The sequence below is a fragment of the Gopherus flavomarginatus genome, chromosome 16 (assembly GCF_025201925.1).
Source record: "Gopherus flavomarginatus isolate rGopFla2 chromosome 16, rGopFla2.mat.asm, whole genome shotgun sequence".
NCBI classification, from domain to species: domain Eukaryota; kingdom Metazoa; phylum Chordata; order Testudines; family Testudinidae; genus Gopherus; species Gopherus flavomarginatus.
In genome coordinates this window covers 26333792-26359581 of record NC_066632.1, presented here as the reverse complement: position 1 = coordinate 26359581, position 25790 = coordinate 26333792, and the positions used below count along the sequence as shown (strand labels likewise).

General features: G+C 50.1%; 1 protein-coding gene across 2 annotated transcripts in view; it reads left to right on the top strand.

Annotated features, from left to right (window-relative positions):
* The window catches only part of SPATS2 (spermatogenesis associated serine rich 2), a 39871-nt gene extending 20197 nt beyond the window's left edge, over nt 1-19674 (top strand). Inside the window, exons 3-13 of one of the 2 annotated variants that reach the window (XM_050925712.1) lie at nt 2055-2134; nt 2413-2521; nt 3530-3579; nt 4813-5074; nt 5463-5672; nt 6892-7027; nt 13693-13751; nt 15049-15158; nt 16367-16469; nt 17345-17547; nt 18498-19674. In XM_050925712.1, coding sequence (XP_050781669.1) covers nt 2055-2134; nt 2413-2521; nt 3530-3579; nt 4813-5074; nt 5463-5672; nt 6892-7027; nt 13693-13751; nt 15049-15158; nt 16367-16469; nt 17345-17547; nt 18498-18839 — 1664 coding nt within the window. In that variant the 3' untranslated portion in view covers nt 18840-19674. Of the gene's footprint in view, nt 1-2054; nt 2135-2412; nt 2522-3529; nt 3580-4812; nt 5075-5459; nt 5673-6891; nt 7028-13692; nt 13752-15048; nt 15159-16366; nt 16470-17344; nt 17548-18497 lie in introns of both variants that reach the window. The other variant, XM_050925711.1, reaches the window with a different exon arrangement.
* Nucleotides 19675-25790: the final 6116 nt, after the last annotated feature.

The window sequence follows — 25790 nt, the reverse complement described above, 5'->3', positions numbered from 1 at the left end:
GTAGCCAGCCCTACATCGTCATTGTCAAGCTGGAGTCAACAGCTGCAAAGTTGTTTTTAGGTCTGCACTTTGAAGTGTCCGCACTAGAGTAGAAGACATGAGAGTCCTGATGACAAGTGTTTCCAGCACAGGGTGGAGAAGTGGAAATGTTTTCAGGATAATTGATTGATGGAGGGCAGAAAATAAGCGTTTAATTGGAAGTTATAGTAGCACTTAACAGAAGCTATTGGATGTTTATCGAAGTGTCTGTGGTTTGTATTTCCTGGTAGGTGAAATTGCTAAATGTAGAGCAAAGGCCCAGGTGCTTGGGTTATTGGTGGTTCCTTATTACTGAGCCCAATAAAAGCACATTGTCCTAAGATTAGTACAGAAATACAAAAGATGCATTGGGCTGCTTGGATTAACTTAACTTAGTGCGTCAGACCAACCCTGTTGGTGGTTAAAGTTGCTGGCTTGCTGCTGTGATCTGCAGTGCTTTTTTCTTTATTTCAGTTGGCCCGGAGCTGAAGAATGAATCAGAATTTCAATGACTTGTTAAGGCTGTAATACAAACTGTAATTCACTATACGTTTAGTTAAAGATGTTGCCAACTGAAATAGTTTGTTTGTTTTTTTTAACATGTTAGATCATTTTTATTTTATCTGGAGCAAGGCAGGGAGCAATCTTAGGCTTGATGCTTTGGACATTGAAAAAGGTTTATTTAGCAAAATTCATTTTATAAAAATGTTACCAGAGAACAGGTGCCAACTTATCTGATGTTGGAAGTCGATGTTCTTTATTGCATGAAGAAAATGTACTGTTCATGATAGCCACTCCACAGGCAATTCTTAATTTGGCTGAGTGTTCCAGATGTTAGAGCAGTTCTTATTGGCGGCAGGATGGAGGTCCCTTCAGCACTGCTCCGTTCGCAGGCTTACATGAGGAGATTAAAATTGGCCTATCTGAGTTTGTGAGGACACAACTAACCAGCCAAGTCTATCTTCCCACTGACCTTATCGCTTTGGTTCCCCTACCATGGCTTTTCATTCCAGACAGGATCATTTGGAGGCCCTTATATTTGTCCCACTGACTCTTGGGTTGCAAGGTAGGGTCTAGTGTGCCAGATCAGTCTGCTATTGCCTCATAGTCTGAGGTTCGGCTATAATGTGTCTGAGTCCATGCTGCTATTCATCCTCATTGATTGCATGATAGAATTATCCAGTTAATATTGTATTTTTGCAGGTGATAAAGTAAGAGTGATCATACTGGATCAGACTAATGGTCCATCTAGCCCAGTATTTTGACCGAAGCCAGTACCAGAGCTTTAAGGGAGTGTACAGAACAGGGCAGTTGGAGTGATCCACCCCCTTTTCCTCTCCAGCCTTCATTTTGGCTAACAGCCACTGATGGACCTGTCCTTCATGAACTTACTCAGTTCTCTTTTAAACCCAGTTACATTTTTGGCCTTTACAACATCTCTGTGCAACACGTTCCACTGGTTAATAGTGCGTTGTATGAAAAAAGGTTGGTATGAAACCTGCTGCCTCTTAATTTAATCAGGTGACTCCTGGCTTTTGTATTGTGGAAGAGGGTAAATAACCCTTCCCTATTCACTTTTTCCACACCATTCATGATTTTACAGACCTCTGTGGTATCCCACCATAGTCATCTCTTTTGTTATCTGACCAGCCCTAATCTTTTTAGCCTCTCCTCACACAGAGGCCATTCCATACCTTTGATCATCTCTGCCCTCTTCTGAACCTCTTCCAGCTCCGCTATATCCTTTTTGAGATGGGGTGACCAGAAGTGGACACAGTATTCCAGGTGTGGTCATATCATGGATTTATATAGTGGCCTTGTGATATCTTCTGTCTTATTTTCTATCTGTTTCCTAGTAGTCCCTAACATTCTGTTCGCCTTTTTCTTCACTGCTGCACATTCAGCAGAAGCTTCAGAAAACTGTCTCCTGCTTTCCGCTGCAAGGCAAGCATCTGAGCTAACCTGTTGCCTTAGGTTATTCTGATGTCTCTTCCTGATGTCCACCATTCACAGCACAGCCTTTCGTGTTTTTACAGAGCCAACAGGGTTCATTTTTGATGTGCAATCCAACACCGTGATGGCCCAAGGAGGAACCTTTGAAAACATGAAGGAGAAGGTAAGTGTTACTACGGGCAATTCTGTAGCTTTTCTTTGGCAGTGGAAGTGCATCTCTTAGTTATTGCTTGAGGCACGGGGAAACATGCACTGACCAAAGTTTTTATTTTGACAGTTTTGCTCTCCAAGATGCATTGTCCTGGCCTATTAAAACCGTATCCAAGTGATCCCATGTTCCATACAGTATAATACCCTTTGATGCAAGCTTCGCAGTTACAGTGATGGTACAAAGAAGTTAAGCAAGTGGCAAAGATGTAACTCCTTATTCCTCTCTTCCAGATCAGTGCAGTGCGTGCGGTGGTCCCCAACAGGAGCAACAATGAAATCATCCTGGTGCTGCAGCACTTTGACAACTGTGTGGATAGAACAGTGCAGGCCTTTATGGAAGGTAACAATCTCTAGTTTCGTCATCTGGGTAACTGGGCTTTAGCGACAATGTTTATTGCGGGTTTCGTTTAGAAATAGCATGGCTTTTCAGGAGGCACCGTACAGCTTTCAGGAAAGGGCCATGTGCTGTTTTTATACAGTATGTATACTTTGGCTGGGGACTCTCTCAGATCTTCTTTGCAAAGCATCCAAGTATGGACTCTTCCCAGATTGGCTTTCCTGGAAGACAATCCAAAGATGTTCCTCTCGGCCTTCCCATAATTTTATTCAGAATCAGCCCCATTAGGTTTTAAGAGGAAAAAGACAGTTACTTTGTACCAAAAGATACCGAATCCAGGAGATACCAAGTATCTAACCATTGTATTTCCTGCTCGTGTTCTCAAGAAAAGGAATGCCTGCATCAACCTTGAGGTAGTTCTGTCCTCCCTTTTGAAACGTGGATCACAGCTCATGTATCAGGAGCCGGTGGCATATTGCATCTGACCAAGTTCCTACCTTGTAGGACAGGAGGTGTTCACCAATGAAACTGTCTTTTTGTACTTCTTGTCTGTTTCTTGTACTAACCCTCACTCACAGCATGGTGCTTTACCTCTGACTAAGAGTACGTATGAGTGGTGCACCTACTCCTAATGCCTTTATAGAATTGTCCTGGGGGGGAGAGAGCCATATAAACCCTCTGACCTGGACTGAATCCCTGTTTAGTCCAAGTTCCGACATGGCTAAAGTCTTTAACATGGCAGTGCCGATAGGGGGGTTGTTACCTGGAAGCAGCCAGCACAGAACATTATATCGGAGGAGTCAGTCTGATCAGTGGGATGTTCCCAAAGCAAAAATGAAACCGATCCTTTCATTTAATCAGCTAAGAGAATTGAAACTTAACTTCTTTACATCATTTACTACAGGACACATTCCAGCTGGCTCTAGATATGGAGACTCCCTGGTTTTTGCGTGGCACGGGTGTAAGAGAGTGTGAAACATTCTCCATTGCTTATCTTAAGTTTCATTTCAGGCAATGCCAGTGAAGTATTGAAAGAATGGACAATAACAGGCAAGAAAAAGGTAACCTTTAAAATGTGCTTTAACTTACTTTGCTAGGATCTATATCACCCTGGCATTTTCTTCTTTAATGGCTCCAGGGCATGTTAGAGACCCAGCACCCTTTGTAATTCCATGCTAAATCATGAAGAACAGGGAAAATATAGGTGCAGATAGATATATTGCTGTGGGCAGAACTGCCTCACATGAGGTGGTCACCAGTCCAGCTAGTCTAACTCCCAGCTGAGGTGAAATGCTTTATCTGATTACTTCAAAAGAAGGTTTGAAACCCCGTCCCCCCCAAAACATCATAATGCATTTAGCTCAGTTCTGTGGTGTAATATTGATGACACTGCCTTGCAGAATCACCATGAACGCTTACTACCTTGGCCACACATTGTCCTCCCCTGCCCTTTGCCATGATGATGGAAACACTCCCTCCCTCCCATCCCACCCTTATGCTGCGAGGCTCTCATCTTCTGTGGGAGACGTTGTCATTCACTTTGCATGTGTTCAGCCTATTCTGTGTGTCCCGTCATGAACCCTTGGGGCTGAGCAGCCTCTATTTCCTGCAGCCTCTGCTTTGGTGCCCTTCTTTGCAACGCATGTTTTGCTCATTGATGGTTTTGCCTGCTAGTCTGTTCAGAGCCCTACACAAACAGTTAACTTGGGGGGGGGGGTTCACTTATTTTTTCAGTGATTAATACCATCGCATTGAAGTACACTACAGTGTAGGAATTTAAGCTATGATCATACCAAACTACTCTTGCTAAATAACCAACAGGCACTAAGGAGCAAAACAAAATACTATAGCTCTGATGAGCAGAAAGTATAGGAGACGTGGGGGAAGAGAGGGAATGTGTGAGGGCTGATGGTGGGTGGAACAGTGTTGAGTCACTTCTTAATGGTGGGTAGGTGTGAGCTGAGATATGGTATCATCTCCTGGATCACTGTCACCCAGCAGGATTAACCACGAGGAGGTAGTGTGGAATGTCACTGCTGTGTAACTGATATGAAAGGTAGGGTTCATCTGGTAATGGGGGCACGACCTCCCCCACCAGCCACTGCAGGGGCTAGTGCACTCACACCTCATTATCTCTTCTTGTTGAATAAATCCCTCCTGCGTTTATAGGACAAACATCCGGGGTCTGAAAAAACATTTAATTCAGCGATTCCTGGTCAGTAAGCACAGAATGAATTTTCCCTTCAGGAATTAAGCTTAACCTATTTTTTGTGGGATGGGAATTTAATCCTTAGAACAAAAAGAAGAAAACGAAACTCAAACCTGCAGTTGAAGCAAGCCCAGGCCTCTCAGATCCTGGTAAACTGGCATCCACCGAAGGGGAACAGTCTGCAGCTTCCTCTGAGAAGGGCGGGATTAATGGTTACCATGTCAATGGCTCGGCCAATGATACGGAGTCCGTGGACTCGCTCAGTGAAGGCTTGGATACGCTTTCAATAGATGCCAGAGAGTTAGAGGATTGTGAGTCTGCCACGCCTGACGTGCCCGATGGAACAGGTTAGACTTTCTAAAGTATTGTAGGAATTGAACAGCTCAGTAATTTTTCAAACAGCTATTTTCTCCCTTCTGTTACTGCTGCCTTTCTCTGTGCCAGTTCTGAATACGGAGGGTTTTTAAATGGCATTAACTCTTTGGCTGTGTAAATACTCTGTTTGCTCCAAGGAGAACTGAGGTTCATTGGGAGGCTTGTCTTCTACTCATGAATTAAGATCTATGGCCGAATAAAAGATTTTGAAGACACTCTGTGGCAGTTGTCACAGAAAGAAGGGCTGCTCACCCTGCTGATTTAAGTTTTGGTGGGAAGGGGGCTGTTAAGCCTGGAATACTTTGTGCTCCCTGTTTTGTTTGTTTGTTTTCCCTGAACTCACTTGCTTTTCTACAGCAGTGTCTGAGCTAGACAGTGGAATAGTGGACTTTGAACCAAAGTCACCCATAATGCACTCTTCCCAGAACCCTCCATCTGTCAGGCTGCAGCCAGAGCAGAGGAATGCTAGCAAGTCTCTGTCTAGGTCCACGGCAAGCAATCAGACGTCTGCTTCCTTGTCTCCAGCGATGCTGGAAGATGTTCCGGTTTCTTCTTCAAACAAGAAGTTAGGTAAGGCCTTGAGGACTTACATGTGCTTGAGTTATAAAGCTGGTTACCTCCAGCAGGGTTCTGTGACCACCTCTCTGGTTGTGCTGTCCAAATTTAGCTGGTTTCTGGTGGATGGAGAGGCACACTGGACTTTCTTTGTAATGCATACTAGCATCCTTTTTATTATCTGGTAACTGGTAGTGCACTCTCCTCTCTGTGCACACCTGGAGTCTTGACAGCAGTTTAGCTGTAATGCCTGTAGCACCAAACCCATCTGTACGACAGGGGTAGTAGATAAGCAGTCACTCATGCTGCGTGTGCTTAGCCTGTTTCTCTGTGTGCCCCATCATAGGGACTAGAGCTTGTGTGCTCTTTCTCCTCCTCCATGAGAGTTTGTCTAGGAGCCAAAGCTTCCCAGAGACCCAGTTACAAGAAACAACGGCCTCTGGTTATTTTTCCTCCCTTCTGTTTTCTCCATCTCTGTTCTGTTATCTTATTAGCAGGAAAGACCTCTGAGACCCCAATTTTAAACACCATCGTTATCCTCTGCTTTAGTGAGATGAGAACATCCGGCCCCTAGTGCTGGTAGTTCACCTTCTTACTGTAATGAGGACCGTAACGAGCCATTGCTAATTTAGCTTGTCGGGGGTGATGGCAGTCAGGGAGCTGCAGAGACGCACATAGGCATGGTGATCTGCTCTGTTGGAGATCTGAAGTGTAGAGACAAACTTTTGTAACAAATAGCCAAGCCTTTCATCTCTTTTTCTTTCAGAGGAAATAGCTCTCTGCGTGGATTTGATTTAGCTTCTAAAAGATTTCCCTTCCCCTGTAAACTTTATTGACAACTGGACAATTTTTCCATATGATTCAATGCTTCTGCTTGTTGTTCTTGATGTGGGCTTCCATTCAGTAGTCCCCCAACCTGTAGCAAAGGAGCGACACACAAGAGATGCATTAGATTTCTCCTGTGTATGAAAATCCAGTGACACGTCTGTGTTTTCAGCTGTAAGGAGGAGATTTCGTAAGCCCAGAAAAACTTGCACATGTGGAAAACTCCGCAGCTGTCCAGACTAAATCCAATGTTTTTGTAACAGGAAAAGGCAGAGTGGAGTTTAAAGCCAAGCAGTCTGTGGTTTTGAAATGAACTGAAAGACGCCTTTATGATTTATCACAATCTGGAAGATTTTATAATCTAATGTGCTTGGCTCTTTTGTTGTTTTTTATTATTTTCTATCGATAGGTTCAAATATTGAAAAATCAGTGAAGGACCTCCAGCGTTGCACAGTCTCATTGGCACGGTATCAGGTTGTGGTTAAAGAGGAGATGGATGCCTCCATTAAGAAAATGAAGCAGGCCTTTGCTGAACTGCAGAGTTGGTAAGTAGAATAGGAAGAGATCCAGCGATTAGGAATTGGGATCAACAAACTGAGTAAATAAGAGACCTAATGTTTTACCTCATGGATCGCTCCTTTGTCTTTTCCCCTTGCCCCGAACATTGCACATCAACACTGTTAAGGAATAAACAGGAATTCTAGGTGCTGGCATCAGCAACACCTGTATCAGCCTAGGGCCTGCTGTGCCTTAGCACACCTGCACTCCCAGGCTACAGCCTTCATACGGCCCATGTTGGAGCCACTGTACCACGTGTGCCTTATTCCCACCCCAGCCATGACTCTCTGGAATTGCTGACAGGGTGCTGCTATCGTCACTGCCCCGACATCCAGGCCAACACACACACTCTTCTAGACACTGATAATCTGAGGAAATTCACAGGCAAAATATTTAAGGTATTTATCATCTTAATCCTACCAATTATTGCAGGGAAACGCAGTAAGAGAATGCTGTAGTTTTCTTCAAAAATATAAATGTTGGGGCTTGGTGGTAATTCCATGTTAAGGGTAGTGTGACGGGTGTGGAGGGAAGAAACCCAGTGGAAAAGAAGAAACGCACGTGAGAGATCATCCCACACAACCTTAACTTTGCCCCCTCCCAGGCCAGCCTTCCACACTATGGAACTGCTGCACCTTGCATGTGTCACAGCTATGTTATTGAAGGACTTATTTTAAGATGATGCCCTTTTAAACTGGTAGTACCTATTACATAGCTGTCTGTGCTGAGTCTGTCACAATTTTTTGAGGAATTCCCCTACGTGATGGTCCCAAATAGGGTCAGTTTTGGTGAAGAAATGTTAAAAACTCACCGGAGTGAGTAACGTTGTTTGACAGGCAGCTAAATATAACTCTTGTGATAAGGGATGAGAGTAGATTTCTGTGGCAGGCTTGCAGATGTGTTAAAACCTGTCTGGTGACTGAGCTGGCCATAAATAAGGAGTGAGGGTTTTGCTGTAGTGATGTAACTCAGTTCAAATGCTGTAGTGGTGTGTGGTCACCATGTCTTCAATCCGGTAAACACGCACATGCTTAACTTTGCTACTGTGAGACAGTCTGTTGATTTCAATGGAACTACTCCCAGGAGCAAAATTAAGCATGTGTAAATGATTTCAGGGATGGGGCCTGTATCAGCAAATATGTAGATTCCATAAACTGGTGTCGTCTGTAGTGTTTGAAGCAGATCTGTGAGGCATCCTTAATGTGCTCCCAGCTGTGGGCAGAGTTAAGGCTGTTTGGGTGACGTTGCCTTTGTTGCCAGGCTTTCTCATTGTTTGGGATGTCTCGGTGTAACCTTAACTTGGAATTTCTGGTCTTTCCAATATTCTCAAGAGATTTTCCCTATAAATAACTGAGATATTTACAGTCTTAACTCAAGTGAATGTTTTTATGGGTGGGAATTAATACTATTTATTATTTATGATCTGTTTCCGTAGATTTTCTGTGGCAGGAGTTGAACTAATATTAATTATTATTACTATGACCTTTTTCTGTCAGCAGCTTTATCCTCTGCCTCTCTGTAGGGACAATCTCTGAAAAACCTCCCATTGGAATGGAAAGCTTTTAGTGTCTGGTTCTGTATCAGTAATTCCATGCCCTTTGGATTATAGTCCATGAAACACTCATGTCTTTTTTTCCAGAAAGGGTATAGATTCAAGTCCCGTTTAGCAGCATTGCTCCGATAAGCTCTGATTGCTGAGAGACAGAACCAGCACGAACCAGGAAACAGTTCCGTGAGGCAGAGATGTTGAGTACATATCTGGAATGCAGCCAGTGGGAACCTCCTTCAGTAAATGCCAAATGAAGTGCCTCCCTGCTGGGAGGTTGTGTATATAAGATTGATAAGCCAGGGCTCTGCAGCCAGGTCAGTTTAACTTTAGAGAGAAGATGACCTGCCCTTTCCCGAAAGTGACGCACTTGCCACTCAGTTGGGAAGTAGGTTTGTGCCTTCAAGTTTCGTTTCAACGCCCTTTATGCTCCATGCTTCAAAGAACAATCAGTATGTTTAACTCCTGTTGGCACAAACCAAGATCTTGGCACTAATGGTGCCCACTGAGCCATCTCTCCCGCTGGCTTTCGGCTGAAGAGTACTTGCCCCAGTGCTAGATTCAAAAGCCGTCTGTTCTTTGGGGGCCCGGCATTGACTGAAAGGCAAAGTTCGGACTCTTTAGAGGCCGTGCAGGTGGGCTGCAGAACAGCTGCTGGTGCTGTAGCCATCAAAGCTGTACTCCGATGACTGCCATTTGATTGGCTGGTTCATGTCCTCTACACATTTGTTACAGACCTGATGTTTACACCAAACATGAGGTGCTGACCGGTTGGACTTGCTCCAGTCCATGAGGACTGACACTCTCCCCAGAATGTCAGGCCTGTCTCCGTGTGGAAATAGCCAAAGGCATTCTTAAGCCCTCAGATGTTCTCTTCAGCCTGTGACATTTCCACTGTTCAGCAGAGCGTTCTCCAACCTGGACTCTGCTGAGGCGCTTATAAAGCAGTGAAGTGGGCATTGCAGTTGGCTAGTCAGTTGGGGGCACTGCCTGGTGCTGTGCTGAAGGACTGCAGTCTCCTCTGCTTCTCAGATCCCTCCCTCTGCTCTTTCTGTCTTTGGGTTGGCGTTCAGGCTGGTAGTATTGACCGGGGAACATGTATATTGACCAGAATGCTTCACTCCATGGTATGGGGAGAATGGCTTTGCGCACAAGGTGTTGAGCTTTGGGGGGTATGTGGACATGCTGTGCATTGGGCGCTGGATCTGGGAGTCCCACCTCCGCTTATGCATGTCACATGCTGTAGGTTGCCTTCATTGTCTTGTGGAGGAGCTGCCAGGCAACCTCCAGTCTTTCAGAGACTGTTGTATTTAAGCCTGAAATGAACCTGGCCCAAAACCCTTAGTGTGCATGTGCAAAGGCAAACATCTGTTTTACTTCACTAACGGGCAACATCTTGCAGGTGCTGTTACCAGAATTTGGGTGCAGCTGAAGTCAGCTCCTCTAACGCTTGGTGAGATCACAACGGTGTGGTCAGCATTATTTCACCTTCCTCGTTTTCCCCTGAATTTCAGCAGCTACCAGCTGGCTGGGGTTTTTCCTCTCCTAAACTTGCTTTCTCAGGAGCTGCACTTCAGATCTCTGCTGTGAACTGGTCTCCCCTCCCCCCACATAGATTTGCCCCTGAGGCAGAGCAGTCAAAAAATGAATCCTTGTTTCTGAAAGGGTCTGGCACAAGGCACTTGTTTCTTGAACTAAAAGCCGTGCAGTCTGGATTTTTCAGCAACAGACCATTGGGTTTGGATCTGAGAGTCGCTCGTTCAGTGTATGAACCTCAGGCAAAGCCACTTGACCTTTGTCCCTTAGTGAGCCCAGCTGTAAAATTGCATAAAAGGCTCCAGCTGAGCTTTGCTGGGTAAACTAAATTACAAACCAAAGCAAACCTGAGTTCGCACAGGCTGCCCGGCCTGCTTTTGGGTTTGCCCAGCAACCGATACAGAGGTCTGGAGTGCTAGGCCAGGAATGCCTGATAGAAACAGGCGGCTGCATTAGCACTATTGTGTGTGTAAGTAGGGTGCAGCATGTGGCTAGTTCTGGGGTGGTCACACGATGCACAGCAAGGCTACTTCTAACCCTGGAGATAGGCAAGGGTTGTTCAGGCCCTGCACCCATGGCTGAATAGTCATTGGTATGCTCTGTCGGGGAATCCTTCCTGGCACACAGTGTGGGATAGCGTTAGCAGAGTGCAGTCATGGGGTACAGGCCCTTCCTGTCCCCTCACACTCTGTACCACACAGTCTGTCTGAACTGGTTCTGATGTGGTTGGGAATTGTCAACCAGGCAAGGTTAAGTCGCTTCTGGATCTTTTTAATTTTGTGCTCGTTCATTACTAGTAAATTTTGTGTTTGTATTCTGGTAATGCCCAGAGCCCCCCAGCCAGGGACCAGGGTCCTCTTGTACTGGGCATGGACGCACTGTCTGCTCTGAGTAGCTCACAGTCCTAGAAATGGAGGGCAGAAGAGGTCATCTAGGACGTCTCTCCCGCACTGAGGCAGGACCAAGTAACCTTAGGCCATCCCTGACAGGTGTTTAACTTGTTCTTAAACACAGCCAGGGATGGGGATTCCACGCCTCCCTTGGAAGCCAATTCCAGTACCTAACTCTCTTTATAGTTAGAAAGTTTTTCCTAATATCTGACCTACATCTCCCTTGTTACAGGTTAAGCCCATTACCTCTTGTCCTACCTTCAGTGGATATGGAGAACAACTGATCACTGTCCTCTTTCTAACAGCCCTGAACATAGCTGAGGACTTCTCAGGTCTCACCCACCCCTCGGTTACCTTTATTCAGGACTAAACCTACCTAGTTTTTTTAACCATTTCTCCTAGGTCAGGTTTTCGGAATCTTTTTTCACAATTGAGCTCTCCTCTGGACTCTCTCCAGTGTGTCGTCAACACCAGGGGCAAGTAGTGTGGGACAGTTCTCTCCCGTGTCTTACATCCAGCGCTCCTGTTAACGCAGCTCAGAACGTTAGCCTTGTTGTGATCCACTATCACCCTAGATCCCTTTGTGCAGGACTAATGTGCAGCCAGTTACTCCCCCCCCATTTTGTATTTGTGCATTTGGTTTTTTCCCTCCTAAGTACAAAATACTTCACTTGTCACTGTTGAATTTCGTCCAATTAGGCAATACAGACACAGTGATAAGGAAACAGAGAAGCCCAAGGTGTGTCTCTAACAGAATTCTTAATAGAACTTGCCTCCCTCCCCTCTTTTGGAGGAGGGAGCAGAATGGAGACCTGAGCCCCTCCCCATCTGTATCTGAATCCAGACTCTGGGCATTGGCCTTTCCTCCTTTGCCTCCACAAAGTCTGAGTAACGCAGGTTACTCAAGTGCCCTTCTCCACAAGGCCTGGTCCTTTGCGCAGCAGCTACAGGAAGTGCCTCCTTGTCTGCTCTTCAGTGGTTGAGCTGAGCAACCAAAGGAGCGAAGTGAAGAGCACTTACGGGTCTGAACCTGGTCCTCACCTGAAGTTCTAGCGAGAGCTGCCAGTGCAGGCTGCCAGCTGAAGGTCTCGGGGAATTTTTAGTCTCCTAGCAACAGATATGCAGCCAAGTCACAGTACAACTTACAGGCAAATGAGAGAGGGAGCTTCATTGTGATCATCTTGGTTTTGCCTTTGCTGGAAAGTTGTTACAGTCACGGAGGGCTTTGGGGGGTCATGCCATGTACTTTGACATCTGTGGGCTGCTTTCTGTGTGTGGTGACAGCTGGAGGCCAGAGTGGTGTCTTAGCTGTTAAAATCTTGAATGTCACACATACGGGTATGTGTGAGAGGGAGAGAGAGAGATCCTGAGCTTGTCAATTCATTCGTAAGGTGTGTTCAGCTGTTAAAGTGGCTCTGTGGTATGAGCTTCTGCATCAGCATTCAGCCTTTGTGATTAGAGGAGAAAATCCCTCCCTGCCTGCCCCCCGTGCCTGCTGCTTTGCCATAGCAAAGGCTGGAGAGTTGGTTTGAAGTGCTGTTAGCATTGGGCCTTTGCTGGGATTTCTTAAGTCATCTTTCTGTTGCTGCACAAAAGCCATGTTCGTACCTTCTCAGCAGCCTCTCAGAGGTCTTCCCTCAAGCCTGCCATGTGGCTAGCCAGAACAGAGGAAGTATGCTTTTTAGCGTTGTGTTTCATAACAAGCCCAGTGAACTTTGTCTGTGTCTGCCCCTGTCCCGGTGAGAGCGTGAACACAAATCCCCTCTCTAACGAGGCTGGTTACCAACACTGTCCACACAACATGAGATGGGGCAACGAGAGACTTAAAGTATGTCCCTGCTGTGTCCTAGAGCTCAGCTCCTACTGACAAATGGTGGTAAGGTCGGGGTCTTGGCCATCAAGACTTCTGGGTTCTGCTTCTGTACTTCCCCGGACCCAGCCTGTGACTTGGGCAAGTCACTGAACTTCTGTGGCCTAGTTTCCTCATCTGTGAAAAGCGGGTTTTGCTGATGCAGGTCTCCAGAGCACAGCTTTACCATTCTCCCCTCCCATGTCATATGGGGATTGCACCGGTGCCCAGGCTGTGCTGGCAACAAACGCAGTAATTTATGTGAGCCAAAGTGGAATTGAGTATCAGAGGGGGAGCCGTGTTAGTCTGAATCTGTAAAAGCAGCAAAGAATCCTGTGGCACCTTATAGACTTACAGACGTTTTGGAGCATGAGCTTTTGATGCATCCAACGAAGTGGGTATTCACCCACGAAAGCTCATGCTTCAAAAGGTCTGTTAGTCTATAAGATGCCACAGGATTCTTTGCTGCTTTTAAAGTGGAATTGGGTTTTGTAATGCTAAAAACATTCACACAGAGCTCTCAGATTTCCAGCCCAAACAGTAACTGAGAGCGATGAGGTGCGTGCTAGACGGGACAGGTTGCGGTCATTGGAACACTGGCTTTCTGCTGCCATCTGCTGGCCTGTTCTCTGCTGATTCTGACCAACATCTAACTGAACAGCCTCCTGCTTCTGTACTGTATGCAGCTGGCCACATAAAGGGAGGGGAGCTTTTACTGTCTGCTTTCCCCCCAGAAAGTCCTTTGGTAACTGGCTTTGAATTCTGGGTTATTTGTTTGTGAACTCAGGCTCTTGATCAGACCTTTTAATTCCTGTCACCTTCTCTTCTTAGCCTCATGGACCGAGAGGTAGCGCTGCTGGCCGAAATGGACAAAGTGAAAGCAGAAGCAAGTAAGACATGTTTTTATTTTTTAAAAGTGGCTCATCTTAACAGTTGGTGCTGTTCCACTCTAACAGCAAAGTTAAACAGACACTGCCCCAGTGAGAGCAGTATGTGCAGTACATCTTCCAACTTCCATTGTTCCCAGGTAAACTAACCCCTTCTCCCCCACTCCCCACACACACTCACTCTTTTAAAAGGTTTCTCTCTACGGGTTAGAATGACATTTAGCTGTTAAAGGGGCACAAATCAAAGCTGGTCACAAGCTACATTTGTTTTGCTAAGTTTGGGCTTCAATGCTGTAAAAATTCCAATGGAAAGTTTATTTTAAACAAACATCCCTTTGTAGTGGTTGCAATCTGACCAGTGTGTAAGAGCATTACAAGAATAAAGTGAAATTCACTAGCCTGTTTTTATGTTCCAATGAGAGAAATGAGTGACATAAATGGTGAACAGTCAAGTAAATATAAGAGCCTTTCAATATTAATAATCGGGGGGGTTACAAAGCTAAGGAAATATTTTTAACCAGGTAAAGTCCCTTTAAATACTTACACCTTTCTTTATATAACCACTGTGTTTTGTACTTGGGCTTAATGTACCAGGTTTGTTTTTAATCTGGCTGAAACTTGCAGAGCCACCAAGACTTAACCAAAACTTTCTGTTACCAGAGAAGGTAAACTATTCTAACTGGCTTGTGGTTGGGTATTAAACAATTTCTCGAAATCATTGCTTTCTCTGTGGTGCACCAGTTCTAAAGGCTGTTTTGTGCTAGGAAGCAGGATCCCTGGCAGCACAGAAAGTGTAGGCTGGAGCTGAGGGCATAAATTCCTCTTGGATGTCCTTCATCTCAGTTTCTGGTATTGTACTGCAAATCAGCTCGGCAGCTGCCCATCAGTGCAGGCAGTCTGGGATGATCAGGAAGGAAATGGAATTGGAAGAGAGACAGGCTCTGTTTTCGTGTGCGCGCCAGTGAAGATGTTGTGCTATTGACCCTCCGAAGTGCTTGGGATTTACTAGAAACAAAACCCAGATCTGTTCTTAAACTCACTTTGCAATGGCTTCCCTAGCAAGACGCTCTTGTGGTCAGAAACAGGTCAAATCTGGACAGCGTAGTTAACTTGTGGATTACAAAATGGTATTGTGGTGGTACTTGAATGCTCCATTTCTCAACCCAGCACCCCACTGTCTGAGCTGCCCATTTGGGTGCTTGGTTAAACCTTCCGTGTCCCAGTGAGATGCTTGGCAGATTGACTCTTCCTTCAGCATTCATTCTACATAAGCTTTGGTCTCCCTTTCATTATATTTCAGTGGAAATCCTGGTTAGCCGACAAAAGAAAGCTGGGGCGCTAAAGAAGATGACTGATGTTGCCGTGCGCATGTCAGAGGAGCAGTTGGTAGAGCTTAGAGCTGACATAAAGGTGACCGTTTCTCCTCCTCCATCCTATTACAACAGGCACTGACATGAGAGCTCTGCCTCTGGCGCATCCCCAGGCCTGTGTTTGGAATGAACGGCCTTTTGCATATGCTGTAATGAAATGTTAGTAATGCCCGGTGAGTCAGGTATGTGCCGGCTTTCTCTTAGTGACACAAGTGAAGTGACCATTGAAGGACACACAGATTTCAAATGGAGCCAGGTGAATAGCTGGGAGTTCTAAGCTCCAGTCCTGTGTATACATCAAATCACTCTGCCCGTCTTCTGCAGAAGTACATTCAGGGCAGCACCTGTGTCTGTAAAGCTTCCATTTCTTTTCAGCGAGAAATAGCAGTAGTTCCCAAAATAGATTCGCTCCTAGCGGTGCGCATGCACGTTGTCCAGGACGGTGTAGTAAGCTTCAGCGCACTTTGTCCTGCATTTTTTCTTACAGCATTTGGTTGGGAAAATACCGACTTCAGCAAACAAAGGGCCTTTTGGTCCTTAACACCACTTCACTTAGTGCAGCTTTTAACCATTTTGAATTGGCCCGGAACAGGGCTTCTGGCATGGCGGGTTTGCCTGGCAGGCTTCTGCCAGGGCTCGCACCACAGGATGTGCTGATGATTTGGGTTGGTGTCCCTTCCACCAGCATCAGCAGGCACCTGACCGCTCGCTGAGTACCGTGGTATTCAGACACATGCACTTATTTCTACCACTAGATGTCAGTAAAATGCTCTCTACAGGCTGAATTAAAGCCCAGTCTGAAAGTCAGATCACCGGTCCGCTGTGTTCTCCCAGCAATAGTCCGTCCTAGACCAGCTTTGTTTCCCCCGCAGTTGGATTATTGCTGCCGATAGCATCCAAGGCTGATTCGCGAGCCACCCTGATTTCTGTAGGGTGGAGAGCAGCAGACTGAGCTGCTGAGATTGAGTTACCTGGAAATGTTAACTTCTGGGGGAGGCTGCAGCCACTTGTTTGGTTGCACATGTGTAGGTGGAACTGATGCAGCAGAGCCCATGCTACTCCAGGGTGACTCGTGGCTTTAAATGTAACCTTTCTTGGCAAGGCTGTCAGAGCCGTGCCTGACCTGAGGCACTGTTACCAGGCAAGGCAGAAGGCTCTGATTTCAACTTCCCATCTTACGCGCCAGTTTGTCACCAGGCATTAGCATAAAGATTGTGTTAACTTGCAAGCATTTTCTTTCCCATTAAGCACTTTGTCAGTGAACGCAAATATGATGAAGACCTGGGCAGAGTGGCACGATTCACTTGTGACCTGGATGCAGTAAAGAAGAGCATCACCTCATTTGGGCAAGGTGAGCTGGCCTGAGGTGGCAGGTGAGAAAGTGCCTGGCGCAGAGCTGGCAGGGATGGACAGGGACAGGTACTGTTGCAGAGGAGAGAGTTCAGAGGAGCCCCTGGATTTAAACAAGGGGCCAGTGGTAGAGCACTGTCTGGGTGGGGGGCTCTCTGCTCTGGAAGAAGCTTCCCCTCTGTTCAGAATAGCCGGAGTCTGTTGACCTTCTGCATGCCGCAAAGCCCCTGTATCTTCACGCAGTGCGGTGGGCGGTGAGCTTCGGTGCAAGCCCGGATTGGTGGTGGGGATGAGGAGGGTAGCAGTCTGGTGGCCGTTTAATGTTTGTGTTTAATGTATGGTGTGAGAGCAGGGACCCCGTGTAGCTGTATGTATAAATGAGAATACATCAATAGCATTGACAGTGTGGTGTATTACCAGAATCTGTCCAGATCCTATTTAAACCCCACAAAAGCTCTGGGAAGGCTGGTCAGTTCTCTCAGGCCCTTAAGTTATGCAGGAGCGAAATGGTCTCCTTCATCAGGAATTTGCTTAGTTTGGGGAAGGAGGGACACGTCTAGTGATGAAAACGGGACATGATCCTGTCAGCTTTCGCTGGAATGTGTGGTGCTTTCCAGGCCCAGTGCCAGTCAGGGCCCTTTCCCAGGGCGTTGTAACGCCAGGGTGCTGACCCCGGCCAGCTGAGCTTTGGCACAGATCGTAGGCTGGTCAGCAAGTGAGGAGGTAGTGTAACTACGCCGAAACATCGTTCTTCCCTTTGTGTCATGGAGTGAACAGCGCTGTCGCCCACAGTAGGTGAGATTCAGGGGACATGTGTGTGCGTGTGGAGGGGCGTGCAATTCCTTTACGCCATCCGTCATTGTGGTTCCATTGCAGTTTCCCATCCAAAGAACAGCTACTCAATCAGAGCACGGTGCAGCTCCGTCGCGTCCGTGTCCTTGAGCCCGAGCGATCTCTCCACCCTGGAGTGTGCCTCTGCTCCCAGCCTTCCCACCGCAAGCAGGAAGCCCCCGTCCTCAGCAGAAACACCTGCAGCTGGAGCCAGCACCGGCAGCCGTCCATGCCAGCCTCACCGAGAGGTAAGTGACGACTTCACAAGAGAAGCCTTTAAATACGGCATGGAGCTCAACCCCAGCTCAGGGCCGTTTCCTCTGTATTTAATGGGTCCCTCCTGCCAAGTGCCTGGTCTGAGGGCATTCGGCTTGCCTGGTGCAGACTGGGCAGTGGCAGTGTGCCCTGCTCACAAGACAAGAGGGCATGATAAAAGTCCAGGGCATCACAGCATGACAGGAAGAACCTTGGCTTTTCTCAGAGAGCAGCACCCCCTACTTCCGCAATGGCAGCTGTCGGTACGAAGTCAGCCACAGTTGCATGCTGCAACATCTCCTGGGGAGGAGCACGTCTAACCCACCACCACACCTGCCTGTCTTCTGAGACAGTCCCCTGAGGTGCCACTGGGCTAGGGGGCTTCCAGGGTGCTGGAAAGGCAGTGGCTGGAGAGGGGACCATCCAGGTGTCACGGAGTGTGGGGGAGTCCGGCCCTGCACCCCTCTTCCTGGGACCCACAGTGACTTTTAGCCAGCCAGTAAAACAGAAGGTTTATTGGACAACAGGAACACAGGTTACAGCAGAGCTTGCAGGCACAGTCAGGACCCCTCCCTCGAGTCCTTCTGGGCTTTCAGGGTGCTTGGATCCTAGCTAGGATACCCTGAATTCCGCCCACACAGCCCCAAGCCCAAACTCAAACTGCTTCCCTCCTGCCACTCCCTTCCTTTGTCCCCCTTCCCGGGCAAAGGTGTTGACCTTTCCCCTCCCTTACCTAGCTCAGGTTACAAGCTCCGGTATCGTCCATCCCCTAAAGTCTTCCCCTGCTCTCCCATTCCCCACACAGACAGCCCCTACTCCATCACACCAGGGCCTTGGCACGAGTGGTTCATAGATCTCTGCTGTACGTAGCTCACTCTTTGCAGCTGCTGGCTCTGCTAGTCTCCTCTCTCCAGTCCTTTGCCAGCCTTTCTTTCTGTTTCAGGTCTTCCAGGGTAACAGGAGACAAGGCCAGGGCTACCGGCCCCAAGGCCAGCGCCATAATGGCCCCTCCAATCCAGGAAGACACGACAGTACGAACCGGTACAGAAATGGGCCTTGGTATCAGTCCAGTTCCCGGTCTCAGAATTCCCAGTTCCGACCTCCAGGGATTGCTACTGACCCTGGCCAGACTCATTCCACAGGAACCAGTGGAACTGGTGCCGCCTCCCTGGCGAGCCAGCCCGTCCCCTCAGCACAGATGCATCCAGGCGCACCCAGCACAGACACCAAGGGGCTCCCACAGCGTAAGCCAAGGTCAAGCCAGCCTGAAGAGGCAAATTCCTGAAAGGCTCCAGATCTCCATTCCCTCCAGAGATTCAGCTTGATAACTGGACTGTAGGACACTCCTAGCTAGAGCTATTAACAAGGGAACATTTACACTTCTCTTGTGCCACGTTTTTCTTTCCTCCCTTGTGTGTTTCCTTCGTTTTCTTCTCTTTGTGGGAGCTACTTAATGCGTCTCCATCCGCGCTACTGCCATGTGACGGGTTCATGCTTTACCGGGCGTGCACTTTGCTGCTGCCAGAGCTGCGGCTTCCCCTGGGAACTCCAAGGATCTCGATGGCTCCTTTTCCTTCAGAGTTATCCACGGAACCCCAGGCAGAATCCAAGCCAAAAATACCCTCCCAGTTGTGGTCCTTGGTGAGGCAGCCTGTGGGCGGAGCCCCACCCCCAGCCAGCTCTCGCTGGTTCACGCTGGCAATGTAGAGGGTCGCTGTGAAATGTGAGTGCTGGGGCTTTAACTAAGGTAGTTGTCAGATTGGAGGGAGCCATACGGAATCTGTCTCATTTTCCTTGGAGCTAATCTGAATCCCAGCAGTAGCCCAGGCTGAAACTGCTCACCCGAGTCCCAAACCCTTGTTATCGGGACCCTTCAGTGGAGCCAAGCAGCAGTTGTAAAGGCCCAGGCATATTTCCTGTACACATTTAGATGTTCCCTATTTTTAATGTTGGGGGGGGTCTCTTTATTTTATTCCCCCCTGCCCGTCCCTACCCCATGTTGTCCCTAAACTAAATTGCTAACCGTAACAATTAGCAGTGCTAACCCTAGGTAACACCAGTCAGAGATTGCTCACAGCATTCTTGGTAGTTGTACAAATAAAGACGATGCTGATGATGGACACGCTGAACTGGTGTCTGTGCTTTCCTGCGGTGGGGACTGCTCAGTCACTCCCGAGCTCGGAAAGGGTGGGATAAGGAGCTTTCACCTCTGGGGTGAGTGGTGGGGACCGAAAGCAGGTCTCTGACCACGTGTTCTCAGGCTTAGGCAAAATGAGTTGGAGAAACTGATGTGACTGAAATTCCACATGGGTGATTCTGTAGCGGCCTGTTTGTAGGGACAGTAAACCCCCCTCCTCCCCCAGCTTTGCAGTCAGTGACTGCAGCATAATCCCACAGCGGGGGCATGTCTGCTAGGGATTGCACCATCCTAGCGCCGGCCGGGGTCATTAGCAGGCCTGAGGTCAAGTGCCTAGAACTTAATGAAGACTGAAAATGCCTCAGTGACAAAATCTGAGCTGTGACATTGCAGATCAGACTGAACGGGAACTCCCGGCTTCCTCCCTTCGGCTGGAGATCGTTGCTGGGTTGGAGGAGGCTGGGCATTGTGGAAAGAGGAATAGTTTGAGCCTTGAAATGGGGACCTCATGTTGAGTCCACATCGGGGTTCTTTGACAACCCCTCCCAAAAGGGAAATGCTGATAGCAAAGTCTCTGTGCATATTGGTGCATGAACTACAGCATTGTGGTTGTGATTGCACCAGAGGACGTGATTTTCTTCCAAGTGCTTATTCCTGGGTGTCTAGAACATCCTCAAACATTCCTGTGGTGATGGAATTTCTCATGCCTGGCAATTAAGTCCTTTCAGGGTTTTGAGTCTGGTGACTAGTTTTACTAAGTAGCCCCCCAGCTTCTGAGCTTTAACCGTTCCAGCGGCATTTGAGATGAGAACGTGGATGGCTTCTGGCTATTCAGTGCACAATCACTTGGTGACGTTTGAAAACGTGTCGCTAAAAAACCCAGGTACATGTCTGTAAATGTGACATAGGTGCAGCCCTTTGGCATGCTACAAGCTGCTTAGAGGAGAGCCTAGCTTTGACCCACACGTGTTTAAAAATGTGCCTTCTTTCCTGGTGTAGACATGGCCTCTTGGCTTGACCTCTGCAGCCTTCTCCACCCAAAGGCACAGTGTATGTTACTTACCGCCTGGTTCGTGCTGCTGGTTCTGCATGCAGCCATTACACACTGATTCTCCCCTGCTCTGTCGAATGCAGGGCATCGGAAGGAACCAGAGAGGGATTCGGTGACACAAGGCAGCATCTTTTGGGGTCAGCTGTGTAGCGTCTGGGTTTCCAGTGCTAGTCAGTCAAGTATTTGAATGGAGACTTCCCCGTTCCCAAATATATGACGGGGACGAGGTCCCCTTAGCGCCAGTAAGCTTGAGATGCGCTGATGAAAAGCTCTGCAAATGGAATCCCATTTGCCTTCTGCCCCCTTTCCTGTCTCCAAGGCCTGATCCCTCCCTGAATCCGTTTCCCTCTCCCTTGCCCCCGGGAGCTTTCATCAGTCAAATCACAAGAACACAAACCCATTCTTCGCGCTCTCCTGGGTTAACGCCGCTTTTCGCTTGCGGCGGCTTTACTGGCTTTTTGGAGCAAATCAACGTGACAGCCACACCCTCCCCTTCTCTCCCATCCCTGAGTCACTGCCAGGGGGAGGGAGTGGCTGGAAAGGGATTTCAAAGGGACCTAGTTGAGAGGCAGTGTCGGATCTAGTTCTGCCTAGGCTCCTGGGTTCGATTCCCTGCTCCCCCTGGGTCAGCGGGGCCTCAGCTGAGTCACTTCGCTCCTGCTTCCCTACCAGTTAAAATGGGGACAGGCTACCTGCTTTTGGACCGCACTCCTCCCTTGTCCCCTCCAGGCAACGCGGGGCGGAATGGGTAGTATCGGCCCCAGTTTGTCCTGTGCAGACCATGGAATTGTCAACAGCTGAAGGCCCTGACGTTCTTCAGAGGGAACCTCTTACATGCAAAATCTGTACGTAAAAAACCCAATCCCCAGTGTTACGGGTTTTCCCCTGGTTTCTAATACAGATTGGTCTTGTCATAAATAAAAGCCAGTAAACCAGCCCTGGCGCCTGCAGAGGTGTGTCCGCCACTGGTACAAGCTGCAGCTACGTGCACTTCGCTGCAATAGGAAAATTGGCTTGAGAGGGGTCCTGAGAAATTGCAAATAAACGTACGTCTCTTAATCAAGTGCCCAGGAACAGGAAGATGAGAGCGCTGATAAATACAGACAGCTTGAGAGCAGCTCGGGGAATCAAGCTGTCACCAGGGGCACTGCTGGATAAGTTGGTTTTAAGTGCAGATGTTTTTTGCAATTATTTTTCACTCTTCTATCTAATCACAAAAATAATCGTAGGTGCATCAGGCTTTCACAACCTGAGCATAAAGCTGCTTCCAGCTCTTAAAAGCCCCCAAATACTCCGAGGGTTTCTGCAGCATGTTAGGTTTTGAATGTTTTAAATCTGTGACTTGTGTGTGTTGTGAAGGGAGGAAAGAGAGATAGAAACCCCATTTCATAGCTGTACTCTAGGCTGGTCATCCGCTGGTCTCAAAGCACTTCACGGAGGGCAGTGTCGTTATTCCCATTTCAAGGATGGGAAAATTGAGTCCAAGTGACTTGCCCAGGTGTCAGAGGCAGAGCCTGGAATAGCCCCAAGCACTCCCGAGTCCCAGGTGAATGCCCCATTCTCTTATTAAGGGAGTTTAAACTGGCCTTTCTTGTAGCTAATCCCGCCTTCGGCTATTGGAACTGCAAGGTCTGTACAAAATCTCACTTTTCATCACTGCGTCGCTTTGGGGTTTGCCCTCAAGGCACCAGCTGCAGCCAGTGCAACTGGGCCTGTCAGTGTGTCTTCCTGGCTTTCATGTGTTCCGGGTTTCCAAAGAAATTCCGCATCTCTGCTCCTAGCCCCCAGAAAAGGTGGGTGGGGCGCAGCGCTGGGTGTGCAAAGCGCTGGGGGCGGGTCCTGTGCTAACGGCCAATGGCCTCAACCCACCTTGGTGCCCGCTCTGCCGAGGGCTGCACAGACAGTCCCTGCCCTGAGGGTTTCATGGTATAGCCCCGGGACAGGAGGGGAAGTGACTTGTCCAAGGTCACCTGCCAGCTTGGTGGCTGAGCCAGCTGTAGAATCCGTGCCCTGCCCGCTGGCCTGCTGCGTGTCTAAGCCAGGGAGATCCCTGCCTGCGTTCACATTCAGCACTAGCCGCTGGAGCGAGGCTCAGACCCCGGGACCAGTTCTCACCCAGCTCCTGAGTCTAGTGCCTGAGACACTGGGCTCAGTCTTGGTAATGTGGAAATCTCCCTCCTGTCTAGGTTCTTACCCCCCTCTCCCTCCAGCACCCGGGGCTAATCCAGGATGCACCCTCCCCAGGACTCCGAGGTGCCTGCAGCTTTCTCCGCTCGAGTGGGAACAGCAGCTGGGGAGGTTCACCTGACCTGTGAGACAGGGGCCCACACTCAAAAAGTGAACCCCGCACGTTTAATCTCAAAACCCAGCCCGCAGGGGGCATGGAGCTGCCAGCTCTCAGGCTGCGGCTGCATCTCCCCGGGGCTGCGCAGGACTCTGGGTGATGCCAGAGGGCTTGCTAGGTATGCGTTGGAGGGCTGTGATCCCCCCTTGGCTGCCAGGTAAGGCCGTCAGCACCTGAGGGGAGGGCCTGAGGCCTCTTGCCCCCAGCCCTGCTGTGCTGCCTCTGACACCAGCTGCCTCGTTCCAGGAGCTCCCTGAGCTGCCTTTTCTTTTCTCCCATTTCATGGCCGAGCTGGCTCGCCCACGGTCCAGCCCACGGAGCGCACTGGGGATTGGATCCTTCGTTGGCTGACAAAGGCTTTCTCCAAAGGTTGGGTGCCACCCATGCCAGCAGGGGGCTCGGGGAGCAGGTAGCAGGAGGCAGGGCGACCCCTCTGTCCTGGCACCATGACCGATCCGAGCTGGCTTGGCTCAGTCCCGCCGGGCTGGTGCCCGCAGCCTCAAGTACAAACTATGGGGCTCAGCCCAGTTACTGCTAAAGCTGGTGGCCCTGGAAGCCAGGAGGGGCCGTTGGGTGCTTGTCTGTTCTGAGCTGTGGCCAGAAAACCACCCAGCAGTTCCTGCTCTGTGCGGCCGCTCTCCCGTGTGAGCTTTGATGGCCACCCGTCCCAAGCACTGGGTTTTCTCCTACCTTGGTCGGGCTCCTGCGTTAGAGCCCTTGGCTTCTAACCACCTGCCAGGCCCTGATCCTGCAAACGGATCTGGACCGAGTTGCCCTACCGGCGGGAGGGTCTGCAGCCATCGGCTTGCTGGGGTCAGGGCCGCTGGGGGTCCAAGAGAACGCTGGGGACAGAGGGTGTGGGGGCAGGTTTGAAGGAAAAGAAAACGGGGGGTTGCAGGGTAACAGCGGTGAGGGTCCCTAATCTGCCACTTTTACAATTCCAGGGATAGCAACAGTGGAGGCTGCACTTTGGCCTGGAGACAGATCTTTGCTCAAGCAGGAATTGCCAGGCAGCTCCCAGCCAGGCCCATCGAGCCCAGTATCCCCCAGCTCAGCTGCTCCAGAGTGGGTGCAAGAGCCCCTGCAGGGGGAAGCCCTGGGCTGACCTGCCCCGGGGCAGTTCTTCCTGCGAGGGGATAGATGCTTGGCAAGTTCCCTCCTGTCTGCTGTCCCAGTGGATGTTCTCACTCCACTGAGCCCCCAGCCTCCCTGCTACCTCAGGGGGAGCTCTGAGGTGGTGCAAGGTGGGGGGCAGGTTCAGGTGTGCAGGGCCGGGGCAGCGTCCCTGGAGCTCCAGGGGCGGGGAGCTCCCCGGGGCACAGAGCTTGGCACCGAGCCCAGTTTGGGCAGGAGGCTCCTTTCTCCCTGGGATCACCTGGGTAACTTGTTGCCAGGAAACCACCTTGGGCTTGATTCCGAGCTTCTCTAGGGGAAGCTGCCTGTAGGGTGGGGCTGGCCCCCAGGTGGGCTAGAGCAGCCCTGGGCCCGCCCCCCCGGGCCCAGGTAGCACCATGGTGTAATGCCCTCCCACCAGCTCCCCCCAAGCCCCTTTCACCACCAGGGCCCAAGGGTTCAGCGCTGGGCCTGGGAGCTCCCAGCACAAAACCCCAGGAGGCCAACTTTCCCCTGCAGCCTTGGCAGAGCCGTACCCTGCATGGCGCTCAGCCTGGGCAAACCCCCCCGTGCCTGGCCCCAGCCTGGCCCTGCTTGGAGCCAGCCTGCCGGGCAGTGCCCAGCGCGGGGGGCACATTCTGCTGGCAGCCCACAAGCGCCCTGCTGTGCGGGGAAGGCAGGGTCCTGCCCCCAGGAGTTTGGTCAGCCTGAACCCCAGCCGCAGCTGCGAGGAGGGCCTGGCACGGCACTGCCCGGCCCCACTGTGACCCTTTCCCGCCCCAGGAGTTTGCAGTGTCAGTAAAGCAGAGCCCGAGGCTGGTGGGAAGGAAGAAGCCTGTTGGGGGGGCGCTCCCCAGGCTCAGTGCCGGATTTCCAGCCCTTGGCCAGCTGGCCCTGGGGTACTATCCCTGGGCATTGCCCGTTCCACCCGCCACAACGTGGTGTCAGTGCTCTGGGCAGCATCCAGCACCACTGGGCCCTGCTGTCACCTGGGGTCTGTGCGCCCGGCACAGGGGGGCCTTGATCCCACCTGCTCCCACCTCCCGGGCCCAGGGCTGGGCTGGGGGTCCTGGATCTCTGGTGTTTGGTGTTTACATAATTCCCGGCCAAGTTGCTTTTGAAACCTGCCAGCGCCCAATGGGACCAGAGGAGAGACCCCAGCCCCCCCCCCTTTGCAATAAGCGCCGGCTGGGGGGTGGGGGCTCTGCACTACCGGGCCAGCCTGGAGGGTGCGGGCCAAGGCCCTGGCAGACCGATGCTCCCCGGCTGGACGCGGGGGGGCTGGCCCCTCCTGCATCCTGCCTCTGCGGGGCCCCGGGCAAAGAGGGGTCCCCTGGGGTCACACACCCCCCCCGCCCGTCTGTGGCAAAGCCAGGGGAAGAACCCAGGAGTCCTGACTCCAGCTCCTACCCCGAGCCGGGACGGGAACCCGGGAGCCCTTGGCCGGGCGCAGGTAACCGCTGAGCGGGGGGCGGCTCTGCCCCTCCCCGGCCGGCTCCCGGGGGCGCCACGCCCGGGAGCGTTTCCACGCGGCTCCGGAACCAGGACGGCGCGGGGGACCGACCTGCGCGGGGCAGGAGCCGGGAGCGGG